Here is a 21,609-nt window from a genome sequence, read left to right on the forward strand (position 1 = left end):
TCCCAAGGCTGTAGCTAGGCAGGTTTGGAGTTCCCCCAAGCCCCGCCCTCCTGCCTGGCAGCAATATAAACCCCCTTCTCTAGCGAGTGGTCTCTTCCTCTCTGCTATTATTAGTGCTGCAGCTGTCTGCTAACTCGCATCAGTCAGTCTCTTCAGGATTTCCGGCTTAACGCTCTGCATGGACAAGTACTCTTAACTGCTAAGCCATCTCTCCAACCCCAAGTTTATGTGTTTTTGTGAAACGTTGAAAGACCTATTTTATGTTGCTGCGCGTGGATCCACACACCTTTAATCCCAGCAGTCAAGGCATCGGCAGGCAGATCTTTGTGGGTTGGCCTTGAACTCACAGAGATCTTGCCTGCCTCTGACTCCCAAGTGCTGGGATTAAAATCATGTACCCCCCCCACTACCCCGGCAGAACTTTTGAAAATGTTACATTATTTATTTTAGATTGTGTTTGTGTGTGTGTACATGCCCATGTGTGTACATGTATAAATGCATACAAAGCACATGTATGGAGGTCAAAGGACAACTTTCAGGTACTGTTTCTTTCTTACCACACTGGGTCCCAGAGATCAAACTCAAGTCTTCCAGCTGGGTGGGAAGAGCCTTTACCTGCTGAATCATCTCACTAGCCCCCATGTTATATGTTTATACAGGCATCTCACATTTTTTTTTTTTTTTTTTAGTTTTACAAGACAGGGTTTCTCTGCATTGTTTTGGAGGCTTTTGGTCCAGCCTGGCCTCGAGCATCTCACATTCTTAGACCATGCTCACTTCCCTCCTTTATGTCATCTTGTCCCCCCTCTCCATGGTCCCCTCTTTTCCCAAAGATTATTTGTCGTAGGGGGACGTCTAACTTTTCTTTGCAATTCTGTCATAATGACGTTAATAAAAGGTATTTTGTGGCATGCCTTAGTCCTTGAGCCAGGCCTGGGAGCGTAGACTACAGTCATAGCTGCTTGCAAGGCTGAGAGAAGAGGACAGCAAGTTTGGGCTACACAAGGGTTCAAAACCAGCCAGGGCACTCAGGCTCTGTCTTGTCTAGAATTTGTGCTGCAATATATAGTTATATTATTTCATAGAAACTCTGAATTATCAGCCCCGTTTTTCAGAATTTTGATGATGGTCAAAATTTTGCATAGCTGGAGGCTAGAGATTTCATCAAACTTCCACTCAGCTCACTCCAAATTCTTGCTGTTTCTTCTGACCAGCCACACTTAGGTGCACAGACAGACATGCAGGCAAAACTCAAAAAAAAAAAAAGAAAAAAGAAAAAAGAAAAAAAGAAAAAAGAAAAAGAAAAGGAAGAAACTAACCTGAAGGAAAATGTCCTCCAAAGAAGACATTGAATAGTTCTTCTGGAGAGATGTCAGCTTCAAAATCCCTGTAATAATGGTAAGATCTGGCTCGGGGAGCAGTGAAAGTCACCTGCTCATCTCCATACTCATCATAGCGCAGTCTCTTGTCAGGATTGCTCAGGACCGCAAAGGCATTTCCTATTGCTGCAACCAACAAGAAGCACCACATGAGCTCATCCTTAGTTGTGGTTGGGGGTGACCACTGAGCCATCATCACCATCACCACTTTCATCATCACCAACATCATCATCATCACTACCATCATCATCATCATCATCACCATCACTACCATCATCATCATCACCAACATCATCATCATCACCATCACTACCATCATCATCATCATCACCATCACCATCATTACCATCATCAGTACCAACATCATCATCATTACCATCATCATCATCACCATCACCATCATCATCACTATCATCACTGTCACCATCATCATCACCATCATTACCATCATCATCACCAACATCATCATCACTATCACCAACATCATCACCATCATCACCACCATCATCACTATCATCACTGCCACCATCATCATCATAATTATCAACACCATCATCACAACCACCACCACCACCACCACCATCATCATCATCATCATCATCACTATCATCATTACCACCACCACCATCATCAACAGCAGCAGCAAGAGGCCTGGAGTCAGTGCTTCACAGAACTCCAAAGAGAGGTACTTAGGCCTACAAAGTTCCCCTGAATGACTTGCCCCAGAGATTGTTTGTAATCTTGGTAAGACAGAAACAACAGTAGAATCCAGCAACTAGGAACTGCTACTGAAGCAAACATTAACTCCTAACCAAGAGTTCCCCAGTCATCCCAGCTGTCCTAATGTTGGGACCCTATACCTAGCTCAGGCTGCCAGTAATTTCAGACATGTTGGAGAAATGCCTAATTCTCCTAACACTCAAAAATGGAATTTGGGGGGCTGGGGAGATGGCCCAGAGCTTAGGAGCACTGGCTGCTCTGGTAGAGAACCCAGGGGTCTCAGTACCACAATGGGTGACTCACAACTGCCTGTAACTCCAGTTTCTAGGGTTTTGACCCTGTTCTGGTCTGTACACACACACACACACACACACACACACACACACACACACACACACACAGTGCACACACAGACAAATAAGCACACACATACACACAAACAAAAATTTAAAAGAAATGTGTTCAGCCAGATGGTGGTGGTGCTCATCTTTAATCCCAGCATTTAGGAGACAGAAGCAGTTGATCTCTGCAAGGTCGAGGCCAGCCTGGTCTACAAAGTGACAGTCAAGGCTACATAGAGAAACCACATCTCAAAAAGAAAAATGAACTATAGGGATGGAGCTATGGTTCGGAGATAAGGAGCATGTTTACCACATGAGGCTCAGGATTCCCCCCCCCTCACACACACACACACACACCAGTGTTCTGATTTTACCTAAGAGTAACAGTTTATTCAAACAACCTACAGGATTACAGTATTATTAAATTGAAGTAAAAAACAATCTCCTAAGTGAAATAATCTGCAAAACCCCTTCTGCTTGGATAAAAACAAAGGGCTGAGCCGGGCAGTGGTGCTGCACACCTTTAATCCCAGCACTCGGGAGGCAGAGGCAGATGGATCTCTGTGAGTTCGAGGCCAGCCTGGTCTACAGAGTGAGTGCCAGGACAGACTCCAAAGCTACACAGAAAAACCCTGCCTCAAAAAAACAAAACAAAACAAAACAAAAAAGTGCTACATAAAAGGCTTTGTATAAATAGAACAAATCCCAGGGCTAGGCAGATGACTCCGCAATGAAGAGCACTTGCTGCTGTTCCAGAAGCAGTGTTCGGTTCCCAGTATCTAGGTCTAGTGGTTTACAGCTGCCTGTATCTCCACCTGCAGGAGACCCAATGCACTCTTCTGGCCTCTAAGGACAACCATAAACATGCACACAAGTAAAAACAACAAACACTACAAAAAATAACCTATGTGCCCTCTACCTGGACGGATCAACTGTTTTGTTTTGAGAAAGGGTCTTACGATGTAGCTTTGGGTGGCCTGGAACTCACTATATATCAGACCACATTGGCCTTGAAGTCACAGACATCTACCTGCCTATGTCTCCACACTGCTGGGATTAAAGGTGCAAACCATCCCGCTTAGACCCTGATTAATTCATTTTTTAAAACTTTTATTGATTCTTTGTGGATTTCATATCGTGCGCCTAATCTCATTCATCTCCCCATTCCTTTATATTTACCCTCTGCCCTTGCAACATCCTCACCTAAATAAACTTTTTTTTTTTTTTTTTTTTTTTGGTTTTTTGAGACAGGGTTTCTCTAGCTTTGGAGGCTGTCCTGGAACTCACTTTGTAGACCAGGCTGACCTCGAACTCACAGAGATCCGCCCGCCTCTGCTTCCTGAGTGCTGGGATTAAAGGTGTGCGCCACCAACGCCCGGCTTCACCTAAATAAACTTAAATTAAAAAAAAAAGTCTTGGACTGGAAGCTGTAGTGTGTCACAGCGAGTCACACGGTACACCCTTTAGTCCATACATCCTTACTTGCAAGTGTTCATTGCAAGGAGCCGTTGGCCTAGTTTGAGGTCTCTGGTGTCTGCTACGCTATCAATCCTGGGCCCTCACGGGGACTCCTCTTGGATGTCCTGTTGTTGGGTTGTGTCATGGAGATCCTGCAGCTTTGGATCCGCAGGGCCCGCCCCTTCACGTGCTGCAGCAGATCACAGACGGGGTGGATGCTGGGACGGGCCAACTCACAGTCTTGTTTCCGGGTCTGGGTGGTTGCTGGGTTGGTTGGTCAGCCTGCCTGCTGTCCCTCGTCCTCACCACCAGGGGGTGCTCTCTAGTACTGCCCTGCCTAGCCCACCCAATGCCACAGGCAAGCAAGGGGCAGGGCCGGCTCACCCATGTCTACCCACAGGGTCAGCCCCATTGTGCTGTCCAGGTGAGGTGCAAGGCATGCACTCCAGTGAGGGAGGGGCAGCGCCAACTCTATGCAGCCCTTGGATATCAACATGGTTCCAGACCAGGGACAGCAACAAGGCCTCTGTTGGTGGCATGGGCCTTGGCCATGGACACGAACCCCTGCTGCTGCATGGTCATGGACTCAGACATGGCCCTCAACAGCAGCATGGGCTGGGACTTCACCGTAGTCTCGGGTGGCTTCGCAAGGTGCTCACATCAGGCTGTTCCTCCCTACGTTTCAATCTTCAGATCTGTCTCTCTCTATAGCGCTCGAACAGTTCTTTCTCTCCCATCTCTTGCGCATCTTAGTGGCTCATGCTGCAGGTGGGCCACACGCTGGGTCTCTGGGTATCTTCTTCCCGCCCACTCTGCATTGCGGTGGGCGGGGCCTCTGGGCGTCTTCAAGGGTCTGTCCAACCCAAAGCTCCCAAAGCAAACAAATCTCTGGCCAAGGTTAGCACGGTAAAACTGCAGTTCAACATGGAGTCACCCAGTCTCAAGGCTGATGGGCCAATGATGAGAGGTAAGCCCAGCAGGACACGTCCCGTCAGTTGTGGGTCTCCATTCTGCAGATAACTGCTCTTCTTCCTGGGCTAGGATGAGGCTCCGGAAGTTGCTGGCTCAGTTGATGGGCAGCGTAATTCACCGTTCCCCACGAACGAGAAGGGGAGCTGCCCTCACCACTCCAGGTCCGCCTCACTTCACAGCATGCAGGCTGCTCGCCCTCCATTTCTCCACCACTTATTGGCTTGCTTCTTTCTCTCCCATCATGCCACAGTGCTGACGCTGTGCTTCCTGGAGCGCCTGCCCTCTGCCCACATGAATGGCAGCATGGTGGGCTTCCCGACTGATTAATTTCTTCGCATTACATTGTTACCCTCCACTAAGAGCTAGAGATTTTGGTCAGTGGCATCGCCACTGGCTTCAGTCCCTAGCACAGTAGCCCAAGCAGGTGACAAAAAGCTGATATTCAGCCGTCTCTATAAACGTTATCACGCTGATTTTCTTAAGATTGGACCAGTATTCTTTTTGTATGTTCGTTTGTTTTTTTTTGAGACAGGGTTTCTCTGTGTAGCCCTGGCTGTCCTGGAACTAACTCTCTGTAGACTGGGCTGGCCTCTAACTCAGAGATCTGCCTGCTTCTGCCTACCAAGTGCTAGGACTAAAGGCGTGCACCACCACCGATCAGCTTAGATCAGTATTCCTGTAGAATGTTCTGTATCTTGATAGCTTTCCTTATTATTGTATTCAGGTTAAAAGCATAGGCACAGCACCACCTGATGTCAGTTGTTCCAGACCTACGATTTGAACTTGGATCCCTGGGTGACATCCAGATTGCTCCATCATAAGGTTTTTCCCTTTCAAAATCAGTATTTGGGGGCTGGAGAGATGGCTCAGAGGTTAAGGGCATTAACTGTTCTTCCAGTGGTCCTGAGTTCAATTCCCAGCAACCACATGGTGGCTCACAACCCTCTGTAATGAGATCTGGTGCTCTATTATGACACACATGCATACATGTAGGCAGAATACTGTATGCATAATAAATAGATTTTTGGGGAATAAAGTTTTTTTAAAAATCAGTATTTTGTGAGATAATCCATGTAATAACAATCATGTACTGGGTGGTTTTAACATCCATTGACGATTTTTGCTTGAAACCATTACTTCGCTGTGGGTGCAGCCCTTAAGATTTTACTCATATGTACGGCTTAAAACATGATTTTGTTTTTTTTTTTTTTGGTTTTTACGAGACAGGGTTTCTCTGTATTGTTTTGGAGGCTGTCGGTCCAGCCCGGCCTGGAACTCACAGAGATCCGCCTGCCTCTGCCTCCCGAGTGCTGGGATTAAAGGCGTGCGCCACCACCGCCCGGCTCTTAAAACATGTTTTAAGAATATATTTCTTAAGCCGGGCGGTGGTGGCACACGCCTTTAATCCCAGCACTCGGGAGGCAGAGGCAGGCGGATCTCTGTGAGTTCCAGGCCGGGCTGGACCGACAGCCTCCAAAACAATACAGAGAAACCCTGTCTCGAAAAACCAAAAAAAAAAAAAAAAAAAAAAAAAGAATATATTTCTTCTGCTAAAAAGGTGGCTCAGCAATTAAGAGCACTTTCTATAACTCCAGATCCAAGGGTCCAAGGAAACCAGACATGCATGTGCTCCTATACCTACACACAGACACAATTTGAAATAAATTTTTTTGTTGCTTTTTTCATCACAAAGTTTCTCCCTGTAGTGTAGCCCTGTTCTGAAACTCACTCTGTAGAACCAGGCTGGCCTCGAACTCACAGAGATCCGCCTGCCTCTACCTCCACAGTGCTGGGATTAAAGGCGTACACCACTACCATCTGGCGACATGGTGTTTTCTTATAAGCATGTCAGTAACATGACAAGGAGTTCCCTGATCACAGACGTTTGGAAGTGCTGCCTAGGACCCATGTGAAAGTGGTTCCCAACCTCTAAGTCTCACAAAGAACATGCCAACTTCATTCATTCATTCTGATCTCTAGAAGGTCACCTTAAAATTTTTTTTCTTTAAATTTATGTGTGTGTATGTGTGAGCGCCTGCGAAGCCCAGAAGAGGACAAGGGATCTCTGGTGATGCCCAGCATCCTGAAGGCGCTACTTGACAAAGCCCCAATGCTTAAATAACTTGGACTGACCCTTCACTGCCCTTGGAGGAATTTGCTGCACAACTCTTGCCTGTGTCTTTGACGTGTTTAATGCTTGAATTCCTTGCTATTAAGGGCCCCTCCTCAAAGACTAGAACCAGGATAATGTAACAATTCTTATAGAAGCTGATGTCAACAAGAATAAAACTTATGGTGGTTCCCTGGGAGAATCAGCTATGTAAGATTGAGTCTTCTATAGAACTTATTGCTTAAATGGTGTTAGTAAGCATGAGACACAGGATCTGGGGGGAAAATCATTAAAGAAGAAAAACAGGGAAACCCTAGAAGCTGACAAACTATAACTGAATCATTAGCCTTTCATGTTTTTCCTCAGAAACACGGAACTAGCATGGACAAGGAAAAGATTTTGATTATAGAATTAATGACAAGCCTTGATACCCTCCTGAAGGCCAAGTAAGCAGTTTTAGGAATCTCAATGTCCTTTTACTCTTTGCAGGATTGGATTGTAATAATGATAGAGGCCATATTGAAACAAGAGCTTATGACAGACACACAAAAGGAAACGTTCTGGCTCAGGGAACTGCCTGGCTTCCTGAGCAGGCCTGTCAGAGCAGAGCTTCTCTGATTGTGGGAGGGATCAAGAAATGAGCTCGGTACTTCAGAGGTCAAGGGAAAGGGTGGTCTTATGTCAGCCATAACAGACAGAACTTAAACAAGGGATTGAGGAATTCGAATTCTGTAAAAAGATCAGATGCTCATTATAGTAGATTAATAGGATAATACAAGAGAAGCTTGATATAACAGGTAGTAGGGAATAACTTCTGACTATGAACTTAGTTAAACTTAAATAGAGATATCTATTTCTGTATTTCTGAAACCGCAGAATTGACAACACCAATTCTATGGAAAAAGACATTGAGTCAAAAGAATTGATTTTATCATGTTAGATTTCTGTTCTCATGACATTTGCCGTTTGCTTGTTTCTTCTACTTCGATAAGCTTATGTGATCAAGGAAGACTTTAGAAAAATTGTGCACCATGAAAAGACTTTATAACCAATGACTAAAGTCTATGAGGACGTGATTTTGTGTATAAATACAGCTTGTGGGAGATGCAGGTGGTCAGAATAGGTCAAGCCATACCGCGATAACGCTTCTTCTCTGTCCATCTCCTGTGAAACGAAACTAACAAGTGTCCTGTGTCTGATTTCTCTGCAGCCACTCTTGCATCTAACCCACTTCAGACCATGAAGCTGGACTCTGGCAACTAGTGTCTGCACACAGGATCTGAGGACAGGGTGGGTCTCTCCCTAACTGTTCCAGTGCAAGAAGGACCTCACCAAGGGTGCTGCAAGACTCCCATGTAACAAAAGGCTAGGTAAGAAGAGTGAGAAGTTAAGTATAAAAATGGGACCTTTGAGAGACAAATGTGTGTTGATATCCTTAAAAGCTCATAAAAAGCAAGGTGTTAGCCGGGCGTTAGTGGCGCACGCCTTTAATCCCAGCACTCGGGAGGCAGATGCAGGTGGATTTCTGTGAGTTCGAGGCCAGTCTGGTTTACCGAGTGAGTTCCAGGACAGCCTCCAAAACAATACAGAGAAACCCTGTCTCAAAAAACAAACAAACAAACAAACAAAATATGTTAAAGTCCAGGAATACATTTTGTCAGAATTTTTACAGTGTGTGCAAGAGACTAGTCCTTGATTTCCAGATCATGGAACTTTAGACTTAGAAGTTTGGGAAAAAGTTAGGAAAGTTAAAGATGTTGGTACACTAAACATGGCCCTGAAAAGGTGCCTATTCAAGCACCTTCCTTGTGGGGACTTACTAAACAAACCTTGTCTGCAGAAGAAGAGACATATCTCTCCCATATGTTTCTGAAAGAATTTCACTTGTTGAAGAGTAACTAAGATTGCTGTTACCATAAAAAATTTCCTTCTAAGCCTCCTTTATTAAAGCATGAAGACTGAATTGATCTGTTTAATAATGGTTCAGAGGAATCTGACCCTGAGGATGCGCCCAAGGAGCCTTTGGATCCTCATGATTTAGAAGAAGCTGTGAGCTATCATGATAAAGATTGGCCTCCCCCCTTATATTAAGCCAAATGCTCCTCCTCTTAGAAAAAGAAAAGTGAGGGAGACTTAAACATCACAGCTCAGGACTCTTGGCCATGTCTGGCACTGCCCGTGAGGCAGCCTGGTCTGGAGACCCTCTTTTCAGAGGCTCCGTTATTTATAGGGACACAGTGATGAGAATAACAAACCTTCATGGGGGCCACTGCCTGACAAGCTCATTAAAGAATCAAAGGCATCGGGTGCCAGTTATGGTACCACGTCACTGTTATATACCACTTTTGGAAAATTTCAGTACTTATTGGATAACTCCTATGGATTGGCATCAAGTGGCTAAGTGTGCCTACTCGGAGGACACTTCTTATTATGGAAGGCAAAATACAAGAAAGAAGAAAAAGAGGAAGCTGGCATCAGGAAGAAAGGAGAGGATACAGGTCTCTGTGCTATTGGGAGTAGCCCAAAGGATTGATCCTGGGCAGCAGCTAAAAACACCGAAAAAGATTTGCAGTTAATTCCTGATTGGGTTATTGCTGCTTGGAGAGATTTGCCTGCTTCAGATATTGCTTCCCAGGGGGTAGTTAATATAAAACAAAAAAGGGATGAGCCTTATAAGTCATTTATTTCTCGGTTCACTAATGTTGTAACCAAAATCATACCTCAGGAACAGGCTACAGAAATAATTAAACAACTGGCCTATGAGAACGCCAAAAATGCCTGCAAGACATTGTTAAAATCTGCTAGCATGCCGGACGGTGGTGGCGCACGCCTTTAATCCCAGCACTCGGGAGGCAGAGGCAGGCGGATCTCTGTGAGTTCGAGGCCAGGCTGGACTGACAGCCTCCAAAACAATACAGAGAAACCCTGTCTCGTAAAACAAAACAAAACAAAAAAATCTGCTAGCAGACTGTGGACTATTTCAGATTATCTGAAGGCTTGTGTTGATTTCACCCCCTTTGTTCCCTCAGGACGTAGCAATTGCCGCTGCCCTCCAAGGTAAAACAATTATGCAATTCCTCAGAGGTAGCCTCCCACCATCCAGACCAGGGGATATGGGGGCTTGTTTTTTCTGTGGTCAGAAAGGACATATAAGCCAACAGTGTCCTAATGAAGATCAAGAAGGACCTGTTTGGCCTTCCTCTGGCTTCCCTCTGGCTTCAGTGACAGAAAGGATTTCACTGGCAAAGAGATTCTGGCGCTAAACTTCATAGAAATGGGATTCCGACCACTGCCACCTCAAGGGCCTATAACTCAGGGAGGTAATTTAGCACAGCCTCCTGCTTCTCCCTTGGGAAACTTCCAGAGAGGCCAGTCCCAGACCCCACGCCCAGCAATGGGGGTAACAATGACCAATTCCTTCCTTCTTGCCCCAGGACACCAGACAATCCGAAGTTACTCCAGACAACCTCAGGGAATGGAAGACTGGATCTCAATTCCACCACTTCTGTCGTATTAACCCCAGACATCCCCAATGAAACTGTCCCTGCAGGGGTATACAGACCTTCACTCCCTGGTCAAGTGGGATTAGTTTTAGGTAGAAGTTCAACTTCTTTACAAGGGAACCATGTCATTTCTGGGGTCTCTGATTATACGGGGGAAATCAATTCAAGCACCAGTGAAAACCATACAAATTCATTCTGGTCAGAGAATTGCTCAGTTATTAATCTTACGCTACTTTTCTCAAGGCCATTCAGCTTCAAATATACCTTGAGGTAACCAAGGCTTTGTCTCACAGGATCATGTATTTTGGTTACAAGAAATAAAGAGTTCAGGCCTTTTAAAACCTTAAAAACACAAGGAAAAGAGATACAGGGGCTTATGGATACAGGAACTGATGATAGCAGGAAAGGGTTGGTCACAAAATTGGCCTGCTACCACTACCCCCTCCATTTTATGTAGAATTGGACCCCAAAAGGGATTAGGAAAAAATAGCCAAGAAAGATTATATATATCCAATAGAGCCAAAAAAATAAACAGGATATATATGGCCTAGGGTATCAGGATTTTTAACTGGGGACATTGAAAAACAATTTTTTGTTGTTGTTTTGTTTTGTTTTTCAAGACAGGGTCTCTCTGTGTAGCCCTGGCTATGCTGGAACTAACTTGCTCTGTAGACCAGGCTGACCTCGAACTCACAGAGATCTGCTTGCCTCTGCCACCTGAGTGCTGGGATTAAAGGTGTGAGCCCTAACCACCACCACCCAGCCGCAAAACAATTCTTAACTTGGAAATCTGATGATTCTGTCTAGGTAGAGCAATGGCCCCTAATACAAGAAAAGATTCAGGCACCCAAGGCTCTAGTTTTAGGAACAGCTGGACACAGGTCATATTAAGCCTACAAGTCCTTGGAATACTCCAATTTTTGTTACTAAAAAGACATGAGGAAAATGGAGACTATTACAGGATCTCATAAAAAAAATAATCAAACTATGGAAACCATGAGGGAGCCCTTCAGCCTGGTCTCCCTTCTCCTGCTGTGATTCCTCAATGGGTACAGATCTACAGGACTGTTTTTTTCTCTATCCCCCTTGCTCCTAAAGACAGAAAAAGATTTGACTTTAATCTTCCCTCTATAAATTTAAAGCAGCTTTATAGATGCTTTCATTGGAAAATTATTTCCCAAGGAATAAAGAATACTCCTACACTGTGCCAAAAAATTTGTTGATTTGGCCCTTACAAAAGTTAGGCTCACTTATCCAGATGTTTATCCGGTCCATTATGTGGATGATAATCTTTTAGCTCACCCAGATTGAGCTTTCTTATAAATGTCTTACAAACTATTTTTAGTCAAGTCACTGAACCAGATTTCTCTGTCACGGCTCTTGCATCTACCTACTTCAGACCCTGCCCTCATCCGGAGCTGGACTCCAGCAGATCTCCTGGAACTGGAGTTACAGGCTGTTATAAGCAGCCTGACATAGGTTATGGGAACCAAACTGCTGTTCTCTGCAAGAGTAACAAGTGCTATTAAACCACTGAACTCCAGCCCCTAGAGATAATTTAAGATTTATTTATTATTTCATGTGCATATGAGTTTTGCCTGCATGTTTGTAAATATACTATGTGCTCATCTGATTCCCTTTGAGGACAGAAGGGGGCATTGGATCTCCCGGGACTTGAGTTACATGTGGTTGTGGGCCACATTGTAGATGCTGGGGATGGAGCCCAGATCCTTTTTTTTTTTTTTTTTGGCAAAATATACTAACTTATTTATTAAAATGTTACACATTCTTCAAGGAAATCCAATTTTTATTAATGAAATATAAGCAAACTTTGAGTCATACTAAAATTCCAGAGTTTTGGGGGCTGGAGAGATGGCTCAGGGGTTAAGAGCACTGACTGCTCTTCCAGAGGTCCCGATGAGTTCGATTCCCAGCAACCACATGGCAGCTCACAACTGTCTGTAACTCCACTTTCAGGGGCTCGACACCCTTGGCAAAACACCAATGTACATAAAAAAGAAATAAATAAAATGAAAAAAATCTAGAGTTTCTCTTCTCTCCACGTTACAGCAAAGATATTTAAAGCACATCTGTAGATCAATTTTTGAAACCCAGTCTGGGAAAAAACAAAACAAAACAAAAATCAATGTGAATAGATGAGGGCAGGAAAGGACGGCATTAATAATCACTATCAAGGAGGTGTCAAGATGAGCATTGGTGGTGCACGCCTTTAATCCCAGCACTTGGGAGGCAGAGGCAGAGCAAGTCCAAGGACAGCCCAGCTTATGCAGTGAAGGTGAGCATCAAACACAGAGAGCTGGCCAAGACGTGTTGAACAAAGGGACCATACCCCAGCCCCAGCAAGCAGTAGGACTTGATAGCTTCAGCCACGTGGTTCTGACTTTAGGGTTAAGGTTAGAAGAAAGGAGTTACGGGATTTGCCTCTGAGACTAAAGGAAGCCGCTGAGTCCAGGCATGTGTCAGGGGTGGCCCTGGATGGAGGCCTAGAGAGGCCATTCTGGGAAGATGTGAAAGGGAAGCCGGGATTGCCCTGGTATGAGCCACCACTGGGCCGGCGAACTTCAGTCTTAAATAAGGTTGAGACTGTTATAAACTATGGGGACTTTTAAAGTAGGGCTGGATGCATTTTTCCATTATGATATGGCTATAAAGCCTTTGGGGGACAGGGGGAGTGGAATGTGGTGGTTTGAAAGGAAATGGTCCCCAAAGGAAGTGGCACCATTAGGAAGTGTAGCTTTGTTGGAGGAAGTGTGTCACTGTGGAGGTGGCTTTGAGGTCTCATATGTGCTCAAGATACCACCCAGTGTCTCACTTCACTTCCTGTTAACCTTTTGATCAAGATGCAGCCAGCCGTATGTCTGCCTGAATACTGCTGCCGCAACCCCTGCTACCATGGTAATGGACCAAAGCTCTGAAAATGTAAGCGAGCCACCCCAACTAAATGCTTCCCTTTATAAGAGTGGCCATGGTCATGGTGCCTCTTTACAGCAATAGAACCCCGACTAAGATGGGGGGTAAGAGGTGCTTGCTGCCAAGCTTGATGACCTGGGGCACGCAAAATGGAAAGAGAAAACTGATTCTCAAAAGTTGTTCTCTGATCTCCATGCATGTGCCCCCTACTAAAGATAAATACAGTAAGCCGGGCGGTGGTGGCGCACGCCTTTAATCCCAGCACTCGGAACTCACAGAGGCAGGCGGATCTCTGTGAGTTCGAGGCCAGGCTGGACCGACAGCCTCCAAAACAATACAGAGAAACCCTGTCTTGTAAAACCAAAATAAAAAAATAAAAAAGTAAAGATAAATACAGTATTTGAAAACAGACAAATTTGCTACCACCAACACTACGAGGGCAGACGGCATGGGTTCAAGGGCAAACCTTTGAAGGCGTCTGTTGCTCCAGGAGCGCAGTTCTTATCAGGGTGAAACTTCAGGGCGAGCTTCCTGTAAGCTCTCCTAAGCTCTTCGTCACTGGCCTCTCGAGAGACGCCCAGGATTTCATAGTAATCTTTGCACTTCTTGATTCTTAAAGGAAAAAAAAAATCGAAAACATGTGTATCTCCAGAGGCTCCATTTGCACAACCGACAGCCAAACAATACATCCCTCCAGCCTGTGAACCCCAAAACAAGCCTGAGAGAAACAGGGAAGCCATTTATGAAGCACGTGACTCTTTCTAACCCAACCCAGACCTCAGCGCTTGGCACTGCTCCTGCAGAAGAAGCGTGCTAGCCTTCGTGTCAAAGTTCAGGGTCAGATCCTGAACGTTCACCTCAGCACAGCAAAGCCGGAAGAATTAGCTAGCTATCCCATTTTGTTTCCTTTAGAGAGCATCTCAAGCAGCCCAGGCTAGCCTCCGAGCTCTCTACGTAGCTAAGGCTGGCCTTCAAGTCTTGGTCCTCCTGCCTCTATTCCCCACAGGTTGAGATTAGAGGTGTGTGCTCTCACATCCGCCCTTATGGGTATCTTTCAAAACGGTAGATGTGGTTTTCCCTTCGGGGAGATGGGGAGGGGCTTGTATGGCCTTGAGACAGAGTATCTCCATGTAGTCACCTGCCACCACATAATCCCAGTGCTTGGGAGGCAGAAGCAGGTAAATCTCTTGAGTTTGAGGCCAGCCTGGTCTATAGACCGAGTTCTAGGACATCCAGGGCTACACAGCAAAACCCTGTCTTAAAGAAAAAAAAAAACTATCCTAAGGCATTGCGGTATATGCCTTTAATCCCAGATCATTGAAAGACCCTGTCTCAAACAAACAACAAAGAGAGAGGATCTCTTCACTCTATAGCTCTTGCAGGTCTGGCTGGCCTCAAACTCACATTCCCAGCACCCACACATCAGGTGACTTACAGCTGCCTATAACTCCATCTCCAGGGTATCTGATGCCCTCTTCAGGTGTCTGTGGGTATCTGCACTCATGTGCACACACCCATACACAGACACCTAAAAACAAAGTGAAAAATTAAAAAGGGTAATGATCCTCTCTTTTCAGACCCGATTTTGTGTAAGTCTGTGCGTAGAGGAGCAGACAGTTCCCTGTGTAGCTCTGGCTGCCCTGGATGTTGCCTATTTTTCCTGTTCCAGAGTGCTAGGATTACTGGTTTGCAGAACCAGGCATGCCTCATTCCTGCTTTTAGTCATTTGAATATTGTTTGTCTCCCTGGGCATCAATTTTGTTGACATTTTATTGGTTTTTCTCTATTGTTTTTCTATTTTCTATTTCATTTATAGCTACTCTTGTATTATTTCCTTTATCCTTCTTAGGTAGGGTTTTTTGTTGTTGTTTTTTTTTGTTTTGTTTTGTTTTTTGGCCAAGGGTCTCAAACCCCAGATATTCTTGCTTCAGCTTAAGTCCTGTGACAATAGGCTTATGTCACCATGCTCATCCTCTAGTTTCCCTCTCTCTCTCTCTCTTAATGGTTCTGGAAGTATACCTCAGTCCTCTTTTCACTTTCTTGTTTTGAGACTGGTTGCCCAGTATGGCCTTGAACTCACTTTGTATCCAGACTGGCCTTAGCCTTGCAGACGCTCTGCTCTTAGTCTCCTGAGTAGTCAGGATCACAAACCTGGATCACACCTGCTTAAAGGACATCTTTCTAATTGTTTTAATGTACTGGAGATCAAACCTGGGGCCTCAGGCATGTGGGACAAAGCTCTTTACTGGTGAGTTACATCTCCAGCTGTTGCTATCTTACTTTGTATTCCCAGCTTCCCATAAAGCAGATCACACAACTCCCATTACATTCCAATAATCCATTCTTATCCAGTCTTTCATCTGACATCAAGAAAATAGTTGTCTTTCAGTAACACAAAAAACGGGGGCTGTAGAGATGAGTCAGTGGTTAAGAGCACTGACTGCTCTTCCCAAGGACCAGGGTTTGGTTCCTAGCATACACATGGAGGCTCAACTGCCTACCTATAACTCCAGTTCCAGTGTCCAAAGCCCTAAGCCTTCTAGGGCACTATACATGCATGGTGCACAGACATATGTGCAGGGAAAACATCTACACACACAAGATAAAAGAATAAATCTAAAGGAAAATGGTGATGTTATATAGCCCATCCTGAGACAAACACTCTTGCAAGCACTTTGTACAAATTCCCTTATTTAATCCTACAACAGCAGTTCTCAACCTGGGAGTCCTGACCACCTTTGGGGCTTTGAGAGATAGCCCGCCTGTCAGGTATTTACATTATGATTGATAACATTAGCAAAATTACAGTTACAAAGTAGCAACAAAGTAATTTTATGGTTGGGCTCGCCATAACATGAGGCACTGCATTCAAGGGTCACAGCACTAGGAAAGTTGAGAACGACTGTACTACAGGCTTACCTTTGTACCCCTAGTAGCTGTTCCTCTGTATAAGTGGAGCTCCCCTCTCCCGGCCGGGTCTGATTCCACTCATTCTCAGACTTTTTCTCCTTTTGTGCCTTCATGCAGTTACAGCAACCACAGGGGTCATGGCTGCCAGGTCCTCCGTCTTCTGGGTATTTGTTTCTTCTAATTGCATCAATGTAAGCTGCAAAACAACAGCCGAGCCGACCTCCAGTTCACGCCGACTTAGACCTTTGTTTACCCTTTCTGAGACGAGGTTTCACTATCACTGGCCTCGAATTCATGAACCTTCTGCCTCGGCTTCTCTAGAGTTAGAATTACAACTTGTGCATCGGTGTAGATAAGAGTAAAGAAGTGTAAAGAAGTGTCTTTTTTTTTTTTTTCGAGACAGGGTTTCTCTATGGCTTTGGAGGCTGTCCTGGAACTCGCTTGGTAGTCCAGGCTGGTCTCGAACTTACAGAGATCCGCCTGCCTCTGCCTCCCGAGTGCTGGGATTAAAGGCGTGCGCCACCAACGCCCGGCGAAGAAGTGTCTTTTAAATTGATCAAAGACATCAGAGACTTCAAAGTTTCCATTCAAAACTCCAACAAACATCCTCCCTGGAATACTATACAGAAAATGCAGGATGCACCCAAGGAAAAAAAAATTAAAGGCCAGAAATACAAAGCCCCAAAATCTTCACCATCCTTACAGTGCTCATTCAACAAATGCTCTTAACTTACAAGAGGGCTTGTGAGGCATCTCTACCCAAAACCTTGCCTGTGGTACAGCGTAGAGAGGTTTATCTCTTTGTGCTGCATGGTCAGAGGTGACATTGCTCATACAACAATACTTTGCTTGCAATGCCTCCTACCCTTAACATTTAAAGCATAGACAGACCCCTGTCTCAAAAACAAACAAAAAGCACACACACAAAAACAAACAAGACAGAATGGAATTGTTTAACTCTTTTAAATAAGCATTTGTAGGAGCTGGAGAGACGACTCAGCAGCTAGGAGCAAAGACTGCTCTTGCAGAGGATCTGAATTTGGTTTCCAGCATCCATATGGCAGCTCAAACCTCTTGTAACTCCAGGCCTCTGGCCTCTGAAGGCACATGAATTCCCAGGCACATATTCCTTCCCCCACATACACATAATTGAAGATAAAATAAATCTTTTTTTAAAAAAATTAAACGAACACTTCAGAACTAATATGAACCAATACACTGGGCTAGACATATCAGAGCCTGTATGGGTGAGACCAATTCCTACCCACAAAAAGATTATAGTTTAGTGCAAGAGGATTCAATAAGTCCTGGTGCCTACAAAATGTACAGAGCAAGCCAGCAAGGACTGGGCACTCCCATCTTGTCAGAAGACCTGAAAACATCTTTCTCTCCTGCTTATGACCATTCAGTTACAATTCCTCGGCACTCTTCCTTGAAGGCACCCTTCATATCTTTACATGTCTCGTTTTTCTCCACAAGCTTCTCTCCACACCCAGGCTGTGTTGGGTACCTTGTCAGTGTGCAACCCAAACCCCCAGCCTTGCTGTGGTAGTCCAGGGACTAACTGGCTGTGTTTTGCAAAAGGCTGTTAACCTGCCAAACTCTCTCAGTGGACTGACAGTTCTGTGAGCTCAGGGACCTACGTCAGTCAAATTCCCCCTGCAGAATCAGCATTACGCAGGACAGAGAGGATAGGTAATTGGAATCTAAAACTCTCTGCCCGACCGTAGCATGGAAAAGGACAGACAGCCTACCTGCCCTGATGAGACCCTTGAGGGACAAGATCAAACCAGGGAGCCGGGCGTTGGTGGCGCTCGCCTTTAATCCCAACACTCGGGAGGCAGTGGCAGGGGGATCTCTGTTGAGTTCGAGGTCAGCCTGGTCTACAAAGTGAGTGACAGGACAGGCTCCAAAGCTACAGAGCTCCCCCCCCCCAAAAAAAGGATCAAACCAAGGCTGAGAGTCAGGAGGCCTAATGTGGAGGTGTTATCCATAAAGGGCAGGTAAGTGCAGAATTCAGCATCCTAAGAGCCCTCGCATCACGGGAGGTCAAGACGGGCCGGGCAGCCCTGGATGGGGCATGGCCGGGGCGGGGCTGGGGGCACTGAGCCGAGCTCAGGACCACGACCTCAGTCAGAGCCAGCGTTCCGGGCCCCTTGCCCTGGGCCGTCCTCCACCGCAACCTCCCCGGGCTTAGCATCTCCATCTGGCCCAGGATCTCGACCTTAAGATCCGAGGAGCCGCACCCCTAGCCTCTCCCGGGAAGGCTACCTGGTCCCACCCTCCAGCCGGGGAACCTGGTACCTTGCGTCCAGCGCTCCCCGCTGCCCAGAGTGGCCGCCATATCGGCTTTCAGTCAGCTGGTCGGCGGAGCCTCGCAAGTTCGGGAGGCTGAAAAAGAGGGGGGCGCGGAGCGCGGGGCACGCCGGTCTTTGTAGTGTCGTCCGTGTGGGCAGCGTTGCAACGCGACTACAAGTCCCGGCGCCGCCCGCGCGGGGGGTGGGGGTGGGATGCAGAGATGCAGAGAGACTGGATCCCTGTAGGATTTGGTTGGCTGGCTTCTGCGTGGCTTACCGGCTCTGACTCAGACTCATCTGTCGCTGGGGATAGTGACCTCTGTCCTGCCTGGGGCTGGGAACCTACCACGGTCCTACGGTACAACGGCTGGGCACTCTGTAGGCCAACCGGTGCATTCACACCCTCAGGAACCCCGTGCCTACTCTGCAAAATCGGTGGAGGACAGAAAGATGGCTTGGGGGCAGGCTACACTCAACTGGGAAGCTTAATGCCCGCAAAAATAAAAATATATATAAAAATAAAAACAAAGGCGGCGACTTTAATGTCGTAGTAAGACAGTAGTTTGGGTTCCTCCCGCTTAGCTAAGCTCCTTAGGCATCATTATGGGGGGGGGGGTAAGTTTGGGAGCCGCCATCAGAGCCCTTGTCTTTACCATCCCCTGTTTTTACTACGTGCCCATTCTGCTCATGGCTCTTCTCCTCCTTCCCAGCCCTTTTTCTTTGACTGGTTTTCTTTTCAGAAGGGCCAGCTCTAAGAGGTTTGTAAGGGTTTGTTCCTTCTGTTCCTCACGCTGTTTTCCGTGGAATCTAGCAAAGAATCAAAGCACTTCTTTCGCGTGATTCACAGGGCAATCTGCTCTCCTCACTCCCTTAACGCATCCACCGAGGAAGATGATGAGGTCGGGATCACCTAACCTAGTCTAGTCACCAAACCGAACATCGGGTCTGCAAAAAAAGGACAGAATGATCAGAATTTCAGAAAATTGCCTACAAAAAAAAAAAGTACCTGGAATTAAATTATATCTTTTTTTTTAAAGAGTAAATAAGTTATGTTGCCAATCCAGCAGCTACTTAGGGGCTGTTGGGAAAGTGGGGTGGGCATGGGGGTGCATAGCCCTGAACCCAAACAGAAGGGTAAGAGGCCCCATATGACATGTGGCTCTCACTTCCCGGCTGTCATAGCTCTGGCATGCCGACTTCATGACCACTCGGAACTCCAGGAGAAAGAACAAGGCCTCTCTGTCGGAAAAGCACTGGCTCAGAAGTTAGATACACACGGAGCTTTGGTGGCACACGCCTTTAATCCCAGCACTCGGGAGGCAGAGGCAGACGGATCTCTGTGAGTTCGAGATCAGCCTGGTCTACCGAGCGAGTTCCAAGACAGGCTCCAAAACAATACAGAGAAACCCTGTCTCGAAAAAACGAAACAAAACAAAACAAAAAACCAAAATAAAGATAAAAGAGCTTCTTGGAGGGAAATAAGGGAAGAGAATCGGCATCTCCAAGCCAGCTTTCAGGCAGGAAATAGGTGCAAATGTTGCAGGAAAAAAAAGGAGAATAGTCACAAATCCAGGTGCCTGGCAATCAGGACCGCAAGGGTTTTTGTTGTTGTTGTTTTGTTTTTGTTTTTGTTTTTTGACAGATTTCCATAGAACTTAGTAGGACTAGCCTGGCTTTGGGAAATTACCTGCCAGAGTAAGGCCGAGGGAGCCTGCAGCCAGCTTTCTATCAATTTCACCCACCGCTTTCAAAACGTTTGTTTTTAGAGATACCGATATGAGGTTTGTCCCATCCAAGTCCCCCCCCCAAAAAAAAGTATTGGGTAAAATTTCCTTCTTTTATTTGGGGCTTCTGTACTTGAGATGGTGTGTTGCTTGCTTTCTTATAGGTTGGGCAAAGAAATGAGAAGACGTTCTAACACACACACACACACACAGAGAACTTCCTGCTTTAGAACTGTGTAGACTTGTATGAGAAAAGGGGAGGAAGTTGTCTTGTAAATGGTCATCATCCTGCTGTCTAGACATCAAGGAAGAGATGTAGGCTTAGGGAAGCTCCAGGAGCAGCAGAGGGCTGCACTCGGATTTCCTGTTAGAGACGGTCTCTTGTATTCACCTACAAAATTGGATCCTACCGAAGACCCCCTCTACAACGCAGTTAGCTGAGAGCACGATTTAGTGTTAAATGAGTTCATCTTAGTCCCCTCCCCCAGAGTATTGTTACTTAGCAACAGGAGCATCATTGTGGCTGGTGTAGTAATGAGGTGTCAGCAGCAGGGTAAGAGATTTGCAATCTCAAAGATATTTAATACCCGGTTATTCCTCCCCTCCCGTATATAAATACCTTATGACTAACAGCTCGCATGTGTAGTACATTGTCCAGAGTCGGGGGAAATTTGTGGCTTTGTAATAAAGAAGTCACATGAGTTAACCATCGTGAAATCCACCCGCGTCCTTGACCTGATTAGTCCAGTGTGATAAGCAGCTGAACCAAGTGTCCATGACAGAATGATAACAATTCTAACAGAACTCAAGACTTCGAGACATTGTTATGTCACCGGGAAAGTTCTATGACAACGATAGATTTTTGAACTGTAGCTGGGTAGTAAAGCATGCGCTTTTGGAAGTGCAATTGAAATAAAATATATCTTAAGTTCTAAAGAAAAGTTACTGTAGTATGGGGGCCACAGATGACTCAGTGGGTAAAATCACTTGCCACATGAGCTTGAGGGCTAGAGTTGGGGATCCCTGCACCCATGTAAAAGCTGGGTAGTCGTGGGGACCTGCAGTGATCCCGGTGTTGGTGACGTAAGAGATGGGTGTTTCCTATGGTGAGCTAGATAGCTAGACTAGCCAGACCAAGAAGCACTAGATTCAAATGAGAGACCCTGTCTAAATACATAGGGTGAGAGTTCCTGTCTGAATACATAGGATGAAAGTAAGTGAAGACATGGCCGGTCAACCTCTGGCATCCTCCTGCAAGTGCACA

General features: G+C 45.8%; 1 protein-coding gene across 3 annotated transcripts in view; it reads right to left on the reverse strand.

The window, feature by feature from the left end:
- Positions 1-21,113, reverse strand: part of Dnajc18 (DnaJ heat shock protein family (Hsp40) member C18) — a 36,708-nt gene extending 15,595 nt beyond the window's left edge. For 2 of the 3 annotated variants that reach the window (XM_013124791.3, XM_040758101.1), the window contains exons 1-5: positions 20,965-21,113; positions 18,629-19,566; positions 16,334-16,520; positions 13,881-14,026; positions 1,320-1,505 (exon numbers count right to left, since the gene is read on the reverse strand). In XM_013124791.3, the coding sequence (XP_012980245.1) occupies positions 1,320-1,505; positions 13,881-14,026; positions 16,334-16,520; positions 18,629-18,668 (559 nt within the window). In that variant the 5' untranslated portion in view covers positions 18,669-19,566; positions 20,965-21,113. The remainder of the gene's footprint in view (positions 1-1,319; positions 1,506-13,880; positions 14,027-16,333; positions 16,521-18,628; positions 19,567-20,964) is intronic. The other variant, XM_005065272.4, reaches the window with a different exon arrangement.
- Between the last annotated feature and the right edge of the window lie 496 nt (positions 21,114-21,609).

This window comes from Mesocricetus auratus, unplaced genomic scaffold, assembly GCF_017639785.1.
Source record: "Mesocricetus auratus isolate SY011 unplaced genomic scaffold, BCM_Maur_2.0 Super-Scaffold_100015, whole genome shotgun sequence".
Lineage (NCBI taxonomy): Eukaryota > Metazoa > Chordata > Mammalia > Rodentia > Cricetidae > Mesocricetus > Mesocricetus auratus.